This window comes from Poromitra crassiceps (genome assembly GCF_964638095.1).
Source record: "Poromitra crassiceps genome assembly, chromosome: 19".
Classification (NCBI taxonomy): Eukaryota; Metazoa; Chordata; class Actinopteri; order Beryciformes; family Melamphaidae; genus Poromitra; species Poromitra crassiceps.
In genome coordinates this window covers 22,953,007-22,968,709 of record NC_139646.1, presented here as the reverse complement: position 1 = coordinate 22,968,709, position 15,703 = coordinate 22,953,007, and the positions used below count along the sequence as shown (strand labels likewise).

At 46.7% G+C, this 15,703-nt stretch overlaps 1 protein-coding gene across 2 annotated transcripts in view; it reads right to left on the bottom strand.

Annotated features, from left to right (window-relative positions):
- The window catches only part of pik3r6 (phosphoinositide-3-kinase regulatory subunit 6), a 56,414-nt gene that overhangs the window by 8,468 nt on the left and 32,243 nt on the right, over positions 1-15,703 (bottom strand). For both annotated transcript variants that reach the window (XM_083656040.1, XM_083656041.1), the window contains exons 9-12: positions 15,074-15,209; positions 11,072-11,158; positions 2,595-2,847; positions 950-1,228 (exon numbers count right to left, since the gene is read on the bottom strand). In XM_083656040.1, coding sequence (XP_083512166.1) covers positions 950-1,228; positions 2,595-2,847; positions 11,072-11,158; positions 15,074-15,209 — 755 coding nt within the window. The remainder of the gene's footprint in view (positions 1-949; positions 1,229-2,594; positions 2,848-11,071; positions 11,159-15,073; positions 15,210-15,703) is intronic.

The window sequence follows — 15,703 nt, the reverse complement described above, 5'->3', positions numbered from 1 at the left end:
GTGTATTTCCACCATGCATTTATTTACACGATGCATTCATGGCACCAGCCTCACTGACCCAGATGCCTCGTTAAAGTTGGAATAAGTTCCTTAAACAAGAGGGACAACAATAAATGGCTAATCTCCTGCCATAATCACTGTGATAGACGGTATTAAACAACCACTTCTGCTACCAATTATACTGGTTTTCACATAACACGGCGGTATTAATGAGTTATGCAGCAAGGCACTATGGATGTAACAATATACCGTTTAAGGTATAACATGATTTCAAGCACACACGATTATCGTACCATAGCCTTTTTTCGATGTTCCATAGTACGTTTAATTAAAGGGGGGGTTAATGCAGTCAAATACCATAGCGTACCATGAAATTTCATATCGTTACATCCATAGAAGGCTCTATGGAAGGTGTCCATGTTTACTATGGACACCTATCGAGCAGATGAGAATCTGCTCGATAGGAGGAACCTGTGTGTATTGTTCACTTATTATGTTCACAAGAATGCGTTTACACACAGACATGCAGGCAGACAGGTAGACGCCACCATGATCACAATGTCCTGCATACCATGTCGCTGGGTGGCGGGACACTAACACATGTCCACTCTGAGAAGGGACACTAACACATGTCCACTCTGAGAAGTTTTGGACACTAACACATGTCCACTCTGAGAAGGTTTGGACACTAACACATGTCCACTCTGAGAAGTTTTGGACACTAACACATGTCCACTCTGAGACCATGTCGCTGGGTGGCGGGACACTAACACATGTCCACTCTGAGACCATGTCGCTGGGTGGCGGGACACTAACATATGTCCACTCTGAGACCTGCATACCATGTCGCTGGGTGGCGGGACACTAACACATGTCCACTCTGAGGTGGCGGGACACTAACACATGTCCACTCTGAGACGTTTTGGGGACTATGATGCCAGTCTCTCACCTGAGGAAGTAGAAAGCCTTGGCCAGGCGCCCCAGCACCCTGTCGTCGCCCACGGCGACTATCCTGGCCGTGAAGTGTCTCTGCTGCGTGGGGAAGGGGGTCTGCATCCCGCTGCTCCCCGCCTGCCTCTGCAGAGTGGCCCCCCGCACGCCTCCTCTCCCCCTGGTCCCTCCCAGACCCCCATCCTCCAGGACGTCCTGCATCAGGGCCATGCTGTCCTGCACCGACGGCCTCATCTTGATGCCTCCGCGCCGGCTCAGCCTCACCGACTCCTGCTCGCTGTCAGACGGAGGGCGTTCACAAGCACAAGCATGTTCACGAGCGAAACAAGTGATGTGACACAAAAACACCCGTGTGCACTCAATGGCTATAGCGCCCGGCATGGTTCTGCGCGACCTCGACTTGGCGCCCTGTTGCCGAATGGCGGCGACAGTGAGACTGTGCATACTCGAACGTTAACTCGGCGCGTTGGCTGCGGTACATGTTCAAAACGTTATCGTGTCGTTTATGTCGGTGGGGGGACATTTTATTGTCCCTCCATTTCAAAACTCATTCCGGTGAGCCTGCAGAAGGCTTTGCTAGATGAGGGACAAGCACTGTTAAATGAGGAAATGGCATTTCCTCATTCCTCACAACAAGGAGTTGACGCCGCAGTCACATTTTCGAGGAGCTGCACGCCCCCTCCGCCGAGCTGCGCCGATAGGACGCCCAGCTGCGGCGACCCCCTCGGCGCAGTCAGCGCCAGCGATTTCGCGCGAGCATAATTTGCGCTCATGTTTACTATGGACTGACCTGCAATATTACAGTAGAGAGGCAAAGTGAACGTCACTTCCTGTTTCAGCACTGTACCAGAGATTTTCATCCGCCATTTATTTTCCCATAGACCTTTCGTAAACTGCTTATAAAAATAGTTTTACTTGGTCAAACCAAACGGTTCAGCTATATTTAGAATCGGGAGAGACCATAGAACATTTCACTTGGTCAAAAAACAACAACAACAACATTGAAAAAATATTTTCTTTAAACACGCATTTTTTTTTACGTTTTGGTCCGAGTGAAATGTTATGCGATCTCTCCTGTCTCTAAATATATCTGAACCGTTTGATTTGAACAAGTAAAACTATTTTTATAAGCATTTTACGAAATGTCTATGGGAAAATAAATAGCGGATGAACATCTCTGGTACAGTGCTGAAGTACAGGAAGTGACGTTCCACTTTGGCTCTCTATATTAACCCAATTAAGACAATACGCTGAAGACACTGCAATGTACAATAGCATTTTCTGATGACCTTAACCAGAATAAGGTCATAGTCGGAGTAATAGTTGAATTAAGACGTGGAGTTTTCAATCTTAGTTACATTATTGTAGTGTCATGTGTGACCTGACGCCCTATCAGAGCATTTTGCGACATGTACGACAATCCAACTGCTTGCTAGCTTCCAGCAGAGCCATATAGAGAGGCTTTAGCTTTCAGAGAGTATTGTGCAACTTGTTCACAGAGGAAAAGATGACTGCCACCTGTAACAAGAAGTTCCAACAGTTTGTCCCTAACATGGTAGAAACATGACAGGTTAATAGTTAGATGATTGTAGTCCATGTAAACATACGTAGTCATTAGATTCACACTCAAGCACTAGACTTACTTCTTGCTCTGCTCCCCTGAGGAGCCTATGCTGGAGGAGTCCAGGGAAGAGGTGGGAGAGGGGTCGGAGCCGGGCGGCAGGTCCCTCTCGATGCCGCTATCGTTGGACAGGACAGAGAGGACAGAGAGGCGTGGCATGTCGGACGGCATCAGGTCGCTGGGCAGGTCGCTCATCTCAAACTCGTCATGGTCCTGACTGATGGAGAACTGTTCCGACATGGAGCTGGAGCGCACGCACCGGGCCAGCTCTCTCCCTGTGATCAGAACATCAGGCATCGTTTACATGCAAGGCAGGAGGCACATGGAGCAAGACAGCAAGACCCACCCAGAGGCCATTACACAAGACTAGTCCTTTCTAAGTAAGTAAGTAAGGCCACATGTCACAAAGCACCAAACTAACATACACAACACAAAATAAAAATACTCAATACACAATAAGAATAACAGTAAACACATAAAATGCAGACTTGGCGCACACAGATGACTCAAATGCCTGTCTAAACTGTGTTAGCTACCTTTTAAAAGACTCCACGGAATTGGCAAACCTTATAAATGTTGTGCTATGACCTAGAAAGCTCGATCACTCAGATTCAATAAGATTTTAATTATTTTACCCAAGAGAAAGAGCTGATGAGTGGGGGTGCATTAGATCAGCCTATGCAGGAGCCTGACTGTGCAATGCTCTGTAGTAAGTAGTAAGAGCCTGTCTGTGCAATGCTCTGTAGTAAGTAGTAAGAGCCTGACTGTGCAATGCTCTGTAGTAAGTAGTAAGAGCCTGTCTGTGCAATGCTCTGTAGTAAGTAGTAAGAGCCTGTCTGTGCAATGCTCTGTAGTAAGTAGTAAGAGAGTGACTGTGCAATGCTCTGTAGTAAGTAGTAAGAGCCTGTCTGTGCAATGCTCTGTAGTAAGTAGTAAGAGCCTGACTGTGCAATGCTCTGTAGTAAGTAGTAAGAGAGTGACTGTGCAATGCTCTGTAGTAAGTAGTAAGAGCCTGTCTGTGCAATGCTCTGTAGTAAGTAGTAAGAGCCTGACTGTGCAATGCTCTGTACTGTAGTAAGAGAGTGACTGTGCAATGCTCTGTAGTAAGTAGTAAGAGCCTGACTGTGCAATGCTCTGTAGTAAGTAGTAAGAGAGTGACTGTGCAATGCTCTGTAGTAAGTAGTAAGAGCCTGACTGTGCAATGCTCTGTAGTAAGTAGTAAGAGAGTGACTGTGCAATGCTCTGTAGTAAGTAGTAAGAGCCTGACTGTGCAATGCTCTGTAGTAAGAGCCTGACTGTGCAATGCTCTGTAGTAAGTAGTAAGAGAGTGACTGTGCAATGCTCTGTAGTAAGTAGTAAGAGCCTGACTGTGCAATGCTCTGTAGTAAGTAGTAAGAGAGTGACTGTGCAATGCTCTGTAGTAAGTAGTAAGAGCCTGTCTGTGCAATGCTCTGTAGTAAGTAGTAAGAGAGTGACTGCACAATGCTCTGTAGTAAGTAGTAAGAGAGTGACTGTGCAATGCTCTGTAGTAAGTAGTAAGAGCCTGACTGTGCAATGCTCTGTAGTAAGTAGTAAGAGAGTGACTGTGCAATGCTCTGTAGTAAGTAGTAAGAGCCTGTCTGTGCAATGCTCTGTAGTAAGTAGTAAGAGCCTGACTGTGCAATGCTCTGTACTGTAGTAAGAGAGTGACTGTGCAATGCTCTGTAGTAAGTAGTAAGAGCCTGACTGTGCAATGCTCTGTAGTAAGTAGTAAGAGAGTGACTGTGCAATGCTCTGTAGTAAGTAGTAAGAGCCTGACTGTGCAATGCTCTGTAGTAAGTAGTAAGAGAGTGACTGTGCAATGCTCTGTAGTAAGTAGTAAGAGCCTGACTGTGCAATGCTCTGTAGTAAGAGCCTGACTGTGCAATGCTCTGTAGTAAGTAGTAAGAGCCTGTCTGTGCAATGCTCTGTACTGTAGTAAGTAGTAAGAGAGTGACTGTGCAATGCTCTGTAGTAAGTAGTAAGAGCCTGACTGTGCAATGCTCTGTAGTAAGTAGTAAGAGCCTGACTGTGCAATGCTCTGTAGTAAGTAGTAAGAGCCTGACTGTGCAATGCTCTGTAGTAAGTAGTAAGAGAGTGACTGTGCAATGCTCTGTAGTAAGTAGTAAGAGCCTGACTGTGCAATGCTCTGTAGTAAGTAGTAAGAGCCTGTCTGTGCAATGCTCTGTAGTAAGTAGTAAGAGCCTGACTGTGCAATGCTCTGTACTGTAGTAAGTAGTAAGAGAGTGACTGTGCAATGCTCTGTAGTAAGTAGTAAGGGTGAGAATGTCCAACTGAATCCTATAATAATAATAACTAGAATGTCTACATTTCCTACCGAAAATGTAATTGTGCTTGCCGTCCTCGCCATGCACCGCCTGCCTTGCAAGGTCCCTGCCCATGCAGCTCGGGGGACTAAGTAGTTATGGGTGTGTTAATTTCAAAGGACTCTTACACCCAAATACTACAGTACTTACAGTTGTAAAGGTGTATTACACCCAAATACTATATAATGTGGAAATTGTCAACGACGCTATTAGCAAAAATGTGCCTGAATTTTTTGGGAAGTATTTTGGCCATATCTTGGGAACGGAAGCAGCTACAGACACGGGACTGGCGGCATTGAAAAGCTCGTCAAATTTTACATCTAGTAGAAGGTGCGTTGAAGTTACGAAATCAACGATGGGGGCGCTGAGCAATGTACCCTTTTTTACATGAAATAGTTACAACATCAGATGCTCATAACTCATAGGAAAATGCCTTAAATTGCATGAAACTTTGTGCGTGAAGACATCTCCCGACCTATATTCTTCGGTTTAAAATTGGTGAAATTTGGAGAAAAGAAAAAAAAAGTTTTTTGGGACGTTGTTTTTTGGCCATATCTCAGGGACGGAAGCAGCTACAGACACGGGACTGACGCCGTTGGAAAGGTCGTCGAATTTTACATCTAGTAGAAGGTGCCTTGAAGTTACGAAATCAACGATGGGGGCGCTGAGCAATGTACCCATTTTTTACACAAATAACCCCTACAGGTCAGTGGCAGCAACTGACCTGTGGGGAAAATGGACTGATAATAGTCCCTGGTCACCAAAGTAATGTTACCCTTTTAGTTTTGTTACAGAGTTGCTGATCGGTTGTCATCTATCCAGTCAGCCAGAGAAGCTGCTTGGGTAGCATGCTAACTAACGCCTAATGCTACCATTAGCTCAATTAGCTTGTTGCAACTAGTCCCAAACATTGATGAACAGTGTGTCCTAACACCAAGGGGACAAGGTGTTTGTTTTGGCTGGCTGAGGTTAGCCTATAAGGCACAGTTGTTGTGGCTAACAGCCTCCATTCACACTAGGCTATTCACACTAGGCTATCTCTTCCATTATGTTTTCAAACCCAGCTGGCTCTATATAATGAACAACCACAAAGTGGTGACACTTACCCATGGGTTCCGTTCATTGTTTTCTGGACATGTTTCCATGCTATAGTAACACAGCAGCTAACAGAACAGACAGGCCTCCCATGCCATACATGAACACATCAGGTTTCCTGCAGGCAGCTGTCAGGGCTGTGAGGGGGCGGGCTCTGGGCGGCCCTGTGAATTTTTTTATTGGTTGGCGACAAGTGACCTAGAAAATCCAAGGAACTCTGATTCACTCTGATTTGCCCTCTCCTGGGGCTTCCACTTGCACCAGGGAGGGAGAGGAATGACTGTAGTAAGTGATGTCATACTTTTACAGATGGAGGAATGACTGTAGTAAGTTATTTCATACTTTTTTTGTCTACATCATTCTCTCTACCCAACATGCAACACTGCTGCTCAGAGTTGCTCTTAAGCTCTATTTATCTGGTCAAATCTCACCGGATTCCTGTTTCCAGTACACTTTTAGCATTTGGTTTTTAACAGAGAAGAGCTGGAGCTGCTCAAAACATACGGTATGCAAATTAGAGCGAGACCATGAGTGATATACCCACTGTGATACAAGTATAGGTGTGTCTGTTGTCTGTACAATAGCGTGCGTGCGTCAAGTGTCAAGTGTCATACAAGAAGGAAGGCTGGCCATAATGAGAATGAATCTGCACTTCCTGCCGCCCTTCAAAATAAAACCATTTAGAAGGGACAGGCACTGAATGCTGCTATAGCGCCCCCTAAAGGCGAAATGACAAAATACTTCTCCTATAGGCTCAGAGTACATCCCTCCACACCTGTACCAAGTTTGGTTAGCATCGGACGATCTTTGTGAAATAGGCCCCACCCACAGAAAGTTGGAAGTGGATTATATCGCAACGGTGTGTTTTTTTTTTCAAAACTTCCAAATCAGTGTTGTGCAGGACAGTCCCCACATGATGTGTGCGTTGGTTTGGTGAAGATTGGAGAAAATTCCAAGGAGAAATGGCAAAAAAACGGTTTTGGACAAAATGCAAAATGGCGGGAAATCTAGTCAGACGCAAATGGGCGTGGCCTAGTTGAGTAGATGCGGGAGGACCCAAGGAATCCAGGGAAAAAATAATTTTGATGATAGACCCTACGGTTCAAAAGTTATGGACCAAAAGGTAAGGAGGGCTGTTATAGCGCCACCATCTGGTCAATTGGTGCAATTTTTTCGGGGATAGTAAAAGACCCCTCAGTGCACCTCCCTACCAAGTTTCGTAGCTCTAGCTTTTATGGTTTCTGAATGACAGCTAATTTACTGCAAGATTTTGCAAGATTTTTCCAAACCCCATGCAAGTCAATGGGGAAAAAAATGGCGCTTAATGGCGAATTGCGGCCAAACCGCTTTCACAAACCCTTAGCAAAGTCATAGCAACCATGTCCTCAATGAGCCGCTCATTTTGAGGTCTGGCATGTCTATGTGGCGCAAAAATTGAGGGAGTTATTACGCGGCTAACTTTTTGGCAGATATAAGAATAATAATATTAAGTATGTGGGACTTCAAGATTGTGCCTTGCTTGTCAGCAAGCACAATAATAATGCATTTTATTTAAAAGCGCCTTTCAGGTCACTCAAGGACACTTTACAGGGTAAAATCAGATGCAGAGCAACAAGTAAGCAAACAGCATAAATATAAAAGAGTGGAAGGGAAATAAGATAGAACAAAAACAAAGAAACTAAACAGTAAACAAAGAAAACACCATGGAAATTACAGGGAATATGCTACTTTGAAGAGATGAGTTTTGAGGCTGGATTTGAACAGGGGGAGGGTGTCAATGTTACGAATGTCAGAAGGGAGTGAGTTCCAGAGTTTGGGAGCAGAGCGGCTGAAAGCTCTGCTCCCCATGGTGGTGAGCCGGGCAGAAGGGACAGAGAGATGGATGGAGGAGGAGGATCTGAGGGAGCGGGTAGAGGTGGCAGTGTGGAGGAGGTCAGACAGATAAGGAGGGGCGAGGTTGTGGATGGCTTTGAATGTGTGCAGGAGGATTTTAAAGTCAATGCGGAATTTAACTGGGAGCCAATGAAGTTGCTGTAGGACAGGGGTAATGTGATGGAAGGAGGGGGTTTTGGAGATGATGCGGGCGGCTGAGTTCTGGACCAGTTGGAGCTTATGGAGGGATTTCTGAGGGAGACCAAAGAGGAGGGAGTTACAGTAGTCGATGCGGGAAGTGACAAGGCTGTGCACAAGAATAGCGGTGGTGTGGGGGGTGAGGGAAGGGCGGAGACGATTGATGTTGCGTAGGTGGAAATAGGCAGACCGGGTGATATTATTGATGTGAGATTTGAAGGAGAGTGAGCTATCGAGGATGACACCCAGACTCTTGACCTGAGGGGAGGGGGAAACTAAGGAACTGTCAATTGTGAGGGAAAAACTGTCAGCTTTGGAAAGTGTGGATTTGGTACCAATTAAAAGGATTTCCGTTTTATCACTGTTTAATTTGAGGAAGTTTGAGGTGAACCAGGATTTTATTTCAGAGAGGCAATTGGTGAGGGAGGAGGGAGGGAGGGTGGAATTTGGTTTAGTGGAAAGGTAGAGCTGGGTGTCATCCGCAAAGCAGTGGAAAAGGATGTTAAATTTACGGAAGATGAAGCCAAGGGGGAGGAGGTAGGTGATGAAGAGAAATGGCCCCAGGACAGAGCCCTGGGGCACACCAGAGGAGACGGGGGAAGGTTGGGATCTGAATGATTTGAGTTGGATGAACTGAGTGCGGCCTGAGAGATAGGAGTGAAACCAGTCAAGGGGAGTGCCAGTGATGCCGATGGAGGATAATCTATTGAGGAGGATGGTGTGGGAGATTGTGTCAAAGGCCGCACTCAGGTCAAGGAGGATGAGGATGGAGAGTAAACCAGAGTCAGCTGCAATGAGGAGGTCGTTAGTGATTTTTAGGAGGGCCGTTTCTGTGCTATGGCGGGGGCGGAAACCAGATTGAAATTCTTCATAGAGGCTATTGTGTGATAAGTGGGAGTGGAGTTGAGAGGCGACAATTTTTTCTAGGATTTTGGAGATGAAGGGTAGGTTGGAAATGGGGCGGAGGTTGTTGAAGTTGTTGGGATCAGAGCCGGGTTTTTTCAGGATTGGGGAGACAGCTGCAGTTTTGAAGAGTGAAGGAACAGACCCAGTGGTGAGTGAGGAGTGGATGATGGCAGTTATGAGAGGGAGTAGTGAGGAGAGGCAGGATATGACCAAGGCTGTAGGGAGGGGATCTAGCTGGCATGTGGATGGCTTGGATTTATGAATGAGGTCATAGATTGCAGAGGGATCAGGAAGTTGGAAAGAGATAAATGGCAGACTGCAGGGGGGAGGTTCAGAGGAGGGGGGTGAGGGAATAGGACTCAAATGCTGGAGGATTTGCTCGATTTTCTCATTGAAAAACAGAAGGAGGGAGTTACAGGTGTCCGTTGAGTAGAGGTGGGGGGGTAGGGAATCTGGGGGTTGGAGGATTCTGTTAAGGAGGGAAAAGAGTGTCTTGGAGTTGCCGTGGTTGGAAGAGATGAGACCAGAGTAGTAAGTGGATTTGGAATGTGCAATGGAGTCCTTATATTGAGAAATGTGAGTTTTGTACATGTCGTGGTGGATGGTGAGACCAGTCTTTTTATGGAGTCGCTCGAGTTGCCGACCTTTGGTTTTCATGGAGCAGAGTTCAGGGGTAAACCAGGGGGCAACAGGGAGCCAGTGAAGAGATATGAGTAATGGGGTAATGTGAGACTGTGTGTTTGATCTAGTAAGTAGTCTTGCAGCAGTATTCTGAATTGCCTGCAGACAACCAATTAAGCGAGGAGAAAAGTCTGTTACAATAGTCTACACGAGATAGCACATGTGTATATGCAGCTCCTGGTCTGCAGTTGAAACTAACTGAAAGTACAGATCTCAGCTCTCTCCAACTGTCTCCGTAGCTCATTCTGTGTTTATTCTTTGGAAACGGTTTCACGTCAAATCCTTCATATGGATCTAGAGAACACACACACTTGGCAAAGCGTATGCCCCACCAGAGACGTTTTCTCCCATCTGGAAGCGTCTTGTCATGCAGCTGCAGGGCACACTTAGGGCCCACTGGCTCTTCCCCTGTGACAGAAGCGCAGTTCAGCACAAGGGACAGAAGCACGAAGGACCAAGTATGACCTCTCCAGCGCCCCCCTCTGGAGAATCTCTTCGTCATGGCAGCAGGTATGACCTCTCCAGCGCCCCCCCCCTCAGGATTCAATGCACGCTTAGTGCTGACCACAGCGGCGCAAGGGTCACAGACCTTGTGCTTTCAGGTCAGGTCAGGTCAGGTCACTTCCATAGCCCGGGGGGCCGCTGCGTTGGGGCACTTTGATGACATCACCACTCGTCTCCAAACATCCCCATCTGCTGGCAGTCTCGCGCACTCCACCACCGCTTTCCCCGTTCATCTTTTTACTGCACGTGTGCGTCACCACCACCGCTTTCCCCGTTCATCTTTTTTACTGCATGTGTGCGTCACCCATTCACCCGTCTGCCTTCCTGCAGCTCCTCTCGCATCAACTGCACAGTGCATGATACTATTTCTCTTGTTGTGTCCCACAACCACTGTCACTTTCTCCAGTTCCCATCAGCAGCTCAACAGCCCCTGCCAGTAGCTTCACAAAGTGCTTTATACGCTCCTCCTGTATCCTCCTTGTGCTTTCTACCATGCTAATGCCCCTGACAGGACCAGAGCATGTCAGCTGCCCTGAGGTTAAAGGAGAATTCCACCCAAAAACAATGCTGATTTATTTTGCAGATGATCTCACAATTTAACCTGACGCTGCCAGATGGATGGTTTTGTCTTCACAAAATCCGTCACGTGATCTGATTCTGTTTACTGTTGATGTTTTAGATTAGCTGAAATGTTTTCTGCTATCAAACTCCACTGGAAAGCTCTTTTACTGTCATAGTGTTCAAAGTGGATTTTCCTTTAATTCAGCTTTCCATGTGTCAGTTGTCAAATCAACTTGATTTCAGTTCAGTTCAGCCGATGTCAGTTTGGTTGATAATCTCCTGTAGATTGTCACCAGACCCTCCCACACACACACACACACTGCGCCGAGACACTCACAGATATCCTGATCCTCCGTCCACAGGTGGAAGCTCATCTCTGGGTTGGGAAGAGGGCTGTCACACAGTGATCCAGGGGACAATGGGTCTGCACACACACACACACACACACACACACACACACACACACACACACACACACACACACACACAGGAAGAGAGAGAGGAAGAGGAAGAGACCAAAACTGTCATAATGACACTCAAAACAATACCCCACCCCGGTTCCTCTCTGTGAATCCCTCCAGCTTCCCAGCTGTTGATGGAGGGGGAGCATGTCCATCGGATGGATAGCTGTTATGATAAGCGTGGATGTCATGGAAATAGATATCCGGAAAAATAGTGGACAACTGACTGGACAGATTTGGCCAGGGAGGAAGCCAGTAGTAAGGAGCAAGGTCACAAGTTTGATGCCAACAACAACTAATGTGACACTCTACTCACTGTCAGCCATTCTAACAGTGTACACTAATGCCTAATTAATGCCTCAAAAGGAAGTTCTACCTCAATGAGCTAGCCTGGTATCCAGCCCCATACTAATCTACTGTACCTCAATGAGCTAGCCTGGTATCCAGCCCCATACTAATCTACTGTACCTCAATGAGCTAGCTTGGTATCCAGCCCCATATGAATTTACCGTACCTCAATGAGCTAGCCTGGTATCCAACCCCATATGAATCTACTGTACCTCAATGAGCTAGCCTGGTATCCAGCCCCATATGAATTTACCGTACCTCAATGAGCTAGCCTGGTATCCAACCCCATATGAATCTACTGTACCTCAATGAGCTAGCCTGGTATCCAGCCCCATATGAATCTACTGTACCTCAATGAGCTAGCCTGGTATCCAGCCTCATATTAATCTACTGTACCTCAATGAGCTAGCCTGGTATCCAGCCCATATTAATCTACTGTACCTCAATGAGCTAGCCTGGTATCCAGCCCCATATGAATATACTGTACCTCAATGAGCTAGCCTGGTATCCAGCCTCATATGAATCTACTGTACCTCAATGAGCTAGCCTGGTATCCAGCCCCATATGAATCTACTGTACCTCAATGAGCTAGCCTGGTATCCAGCCTCATATTAATCTACTGTACCTCAATGAGCTAGCCTGGTATCCAGCCCATATTAATCTACTGTACCTCAATGAGCTAGCCTGGTATCCAGCCCCATATGAATCTACTGTACCTCAATGAGCTAGCCTGGTATCCAGCCTCATATTAAGCTACTGTACCTCAATGAGCTAGCCTGGTATCCAGCCCCATATGAATATACTGTACCTCAATGAGCTAGCCTGGTATCCAGCCCCATATGAATATACTGTACCTCAATGAGCTAGCCTGGTATCCAGCCCCATATGAATCTACTGTACCTCAATGAGCTAGCCTGGTATCCAGCCTCATATTAAGCTACTGTACCTCAATGACCTAGCATGGTATCCAGCCCATATTAATCTACTGTACCTCAATGAGCTAGCCTGGTATCCAGCCCCATATGAATATACTGTACCTCAATGAGCTAGCCTGGTATCCAGCCTCATATGAATCTACTGTACCTCAATGAGCTAGTCTGGTATCCAGCCCCATATGAATCTACTGTACCTCAATGAGCTAGCCTGGTATCCAGCCTCATATTAATCTACTGTACCTCAATGAGCTAGCCTGGTATCCAGCCTCATATTAATCTACTGTACCTCAATGAGCTAGCCTGGTATCCAGCCTCATATTAATCTACTGTACCTCAATGAGCTAGTCTGGTATCCAGCCCCATATGAATCTACTGTACCTCAATGAGCTAGCCTGGTATCCAGCCTCATATTAATCTACTGTACCTCAATGAGCTAGCCTGGTATCCAGCCTCATATTAATCTACTGTACCTCAATGAGCTAGCCTGGTATCCAGCCCCATATGAATCTACTGTACCTCAATGAGCTAGCCTGGTATCCAACCCCATATGAATATACTGTACCTCAATGAGCTAGCCTGGTATCCAGCCTCATATGAATCTACTGTACCTCAATGAGCTAGCCTGGTATCCAGCCTCATATTAATCTACTGTACCTCAATGAGCTAGCCTGGTATCCAGCCTCATATTAATCTACTGTACCTCAATGAGCTAGCCTGGTATCCAGCCTCATATTAATCTACTGTACCTCAATGAGCTAGCCTGGTATCCAGCCCCATGTTAATCTACTGTACCTCAATGAGCTAGCCTGGTATCCAGCCCCATATGAATCTACTGTACCTCAATGAGCTAGCCTGGTATCCAGCCTCATATGAATCTACTGTACCTCAATGAGCTAGCCTGGTATCCAGCCCCATATGAATCTACTGTACCTCAATGAGCTAGCCTGGTATCCAGCCCCATGTTAATCTACTGTACCTCAATGAGCTAGCCTGGTATCCAGCCCCATGTTAATCTACTGTACCTCAATGAGCTAGCCTGGTATCCAGCCCCATGTTAATCTACTGTACCTCAATGAGCTAGCCTGGTATCCAGCCCATATGAATCTACTGTACCTCAATGAGCTAGCCTGGTATCCAGCCCCATATTAATCTACTGTACCTCAATGAGCTAGCTTGGTATCCAGCCTCATATGAATCTACTGTACCTCAATGAGCTAGCCTGGTATCCAGCCTCATATTAATCTACTGTACCTCAATGAGCTAGCCTGGTATCCAGCCCCATATGAATCGCGGTTGTCAGCCCTCTAATGAAGGATTCATTGGGGCTGGCTGGTTACCAGGCTGTGCTGTCGCAAACCAAAGGAAACCACCGTTTTTGAAAGTGCAAGTTAGATAAATGCCAGAGCTGAATGGCAAAGGAGGAACTAGAAAAAATAAATAATGGATGGCATCACTTCCTCTTTCCATTGATGACAACTTTTTGTCATGAATTTATATAACTCACCCAAATACAGTCTCTGGCTGCAAAAATAAGTCAGATTCTCTGTCCTACCTGAGTGTCAGAAAGCTGTGTCCTACCTGAGTGTCAGAAAGCTCTGTCCTACCTGAGTGTCAGGAAGCTGTGTGCTACCTGAGTGTCAGAAAGATGTGTCCTACCTGAGTGTCAGAAAGATGTGTCCTACCTGAGTGTCAGAAAGCTGTGTGCTACCTGAGTGTCAGAAAGCTCTGTCCTACCTGAGTGTCAGAAAGCTCTGTCCTACCTGAGTGTCAGAAAGCTCTGTCCTACCGGAGTGTCAGAAAGCAGGTAGGACACCTGAGTGTCAGACAGCTGGGTCCTACCTGAGTGTCAGGAAGCTGTGTCCTACCTGAGTGTCAGACAGCTGTGTCCTACCTGAGTGTCAGAAAGCTGTGTCCTACCTGAGTGTCAGAAAGCTCTGTCCTACCTGAGTGTCAGGAAGCTGTGTCCTACCTGAGTGTCAGAAAGCTGTGTCCTACCTGAGTGTCAGAAAGCTGTGTCCTACCTGAGTGTTAGAAACTCTGTCCTACCTGAGTGTTAGAAAGCTGAGTCCTACCTGAGTGTTAGAAAGCTGAGTCCTACCTGAGTGTTAGAAAGCTGAGTCCTACCTGAGTGTCAGAAAGCTGTGTCCTACCTGAGTGTCAGGAAGCTGTGTCCTACCTGAGTGTCAGAAAGCTGTGTCCTACCTGAGTGTCAGGAAGCAGGTAGAACACCTGAGTGTCAGAAAGCTGTGTGCTACCTGAGTGTCAGAAAGCTGTGTGCTACCTGAGTGTCAGGAAGCTCTGACCTACCTGAGTGTCAGAAAGCTGTGTCCTACCTGAGTGTCAGAAAGCTCTGTCCTACCTGAGTGTTAGAAAGCTCTGTCCTACCTGAGTGTTAGAAAGCTGAGTCCTACCTGAGTGTTAGAAAGCTGTGTCCTACCTGAGTGTCAGAAAGCTGTGTCCTACCTGAGTGTCAGAAAGCAGGTAGGACACCTGAGTGTCAGACAGCTGGGTCCTACCTGAGTGTCAGAAAGCTGTGTCCTACCTGAGTGTCAGAAAGCAGGTAGGACACCTGAGTGTCAGACAGCTGGGTCCTACCTGAGTGAGTGGCGGTGAGGATCTCCCTGTACAGCTGCTCCAGACGGCTCTTCAGCGGGCCCCCCTCCCCCCTGCCCCCCTCCTCCAGAGTCGCCAACACTTCCTGAAAGTACGGCTCCACGTCTTGACCCATGTCCTGTCACACACACACACACACACACACACACACACACACACACACAGACACACACACACACACGCGCGTGCACGCACATACACACAGGAAGATAAACACACACAGAGACAACGTATTAATAGCCAAGAGGTGAAGGGTCAGTCGCGTGTGTGTCCTGTGGAGGTGTTACTCTAGGACCAGTGCCAGGAGACACTTCCACCAGGCAGCAGCTATACGGACACAGTCTTCATTGAGGATGTTCCACATGACACGTACTTACTGTACGAGACCAACCTGACAAATGCACTGCAGTCTTGCCCCAAAACTAGGGCTGTTGCAGTAATTGTGATATGATGATAATAATTGTGATATTGAAAAAGACATGAATCGATATCGTGTTAATATACACATATGATCGTGTAAATAATGCAGCACCTCGTAAATCATTTCGCTTTCCTTCAGCCCTCGCTTTGTGTCCCCCCACACACACACACACACACACACACACACACACA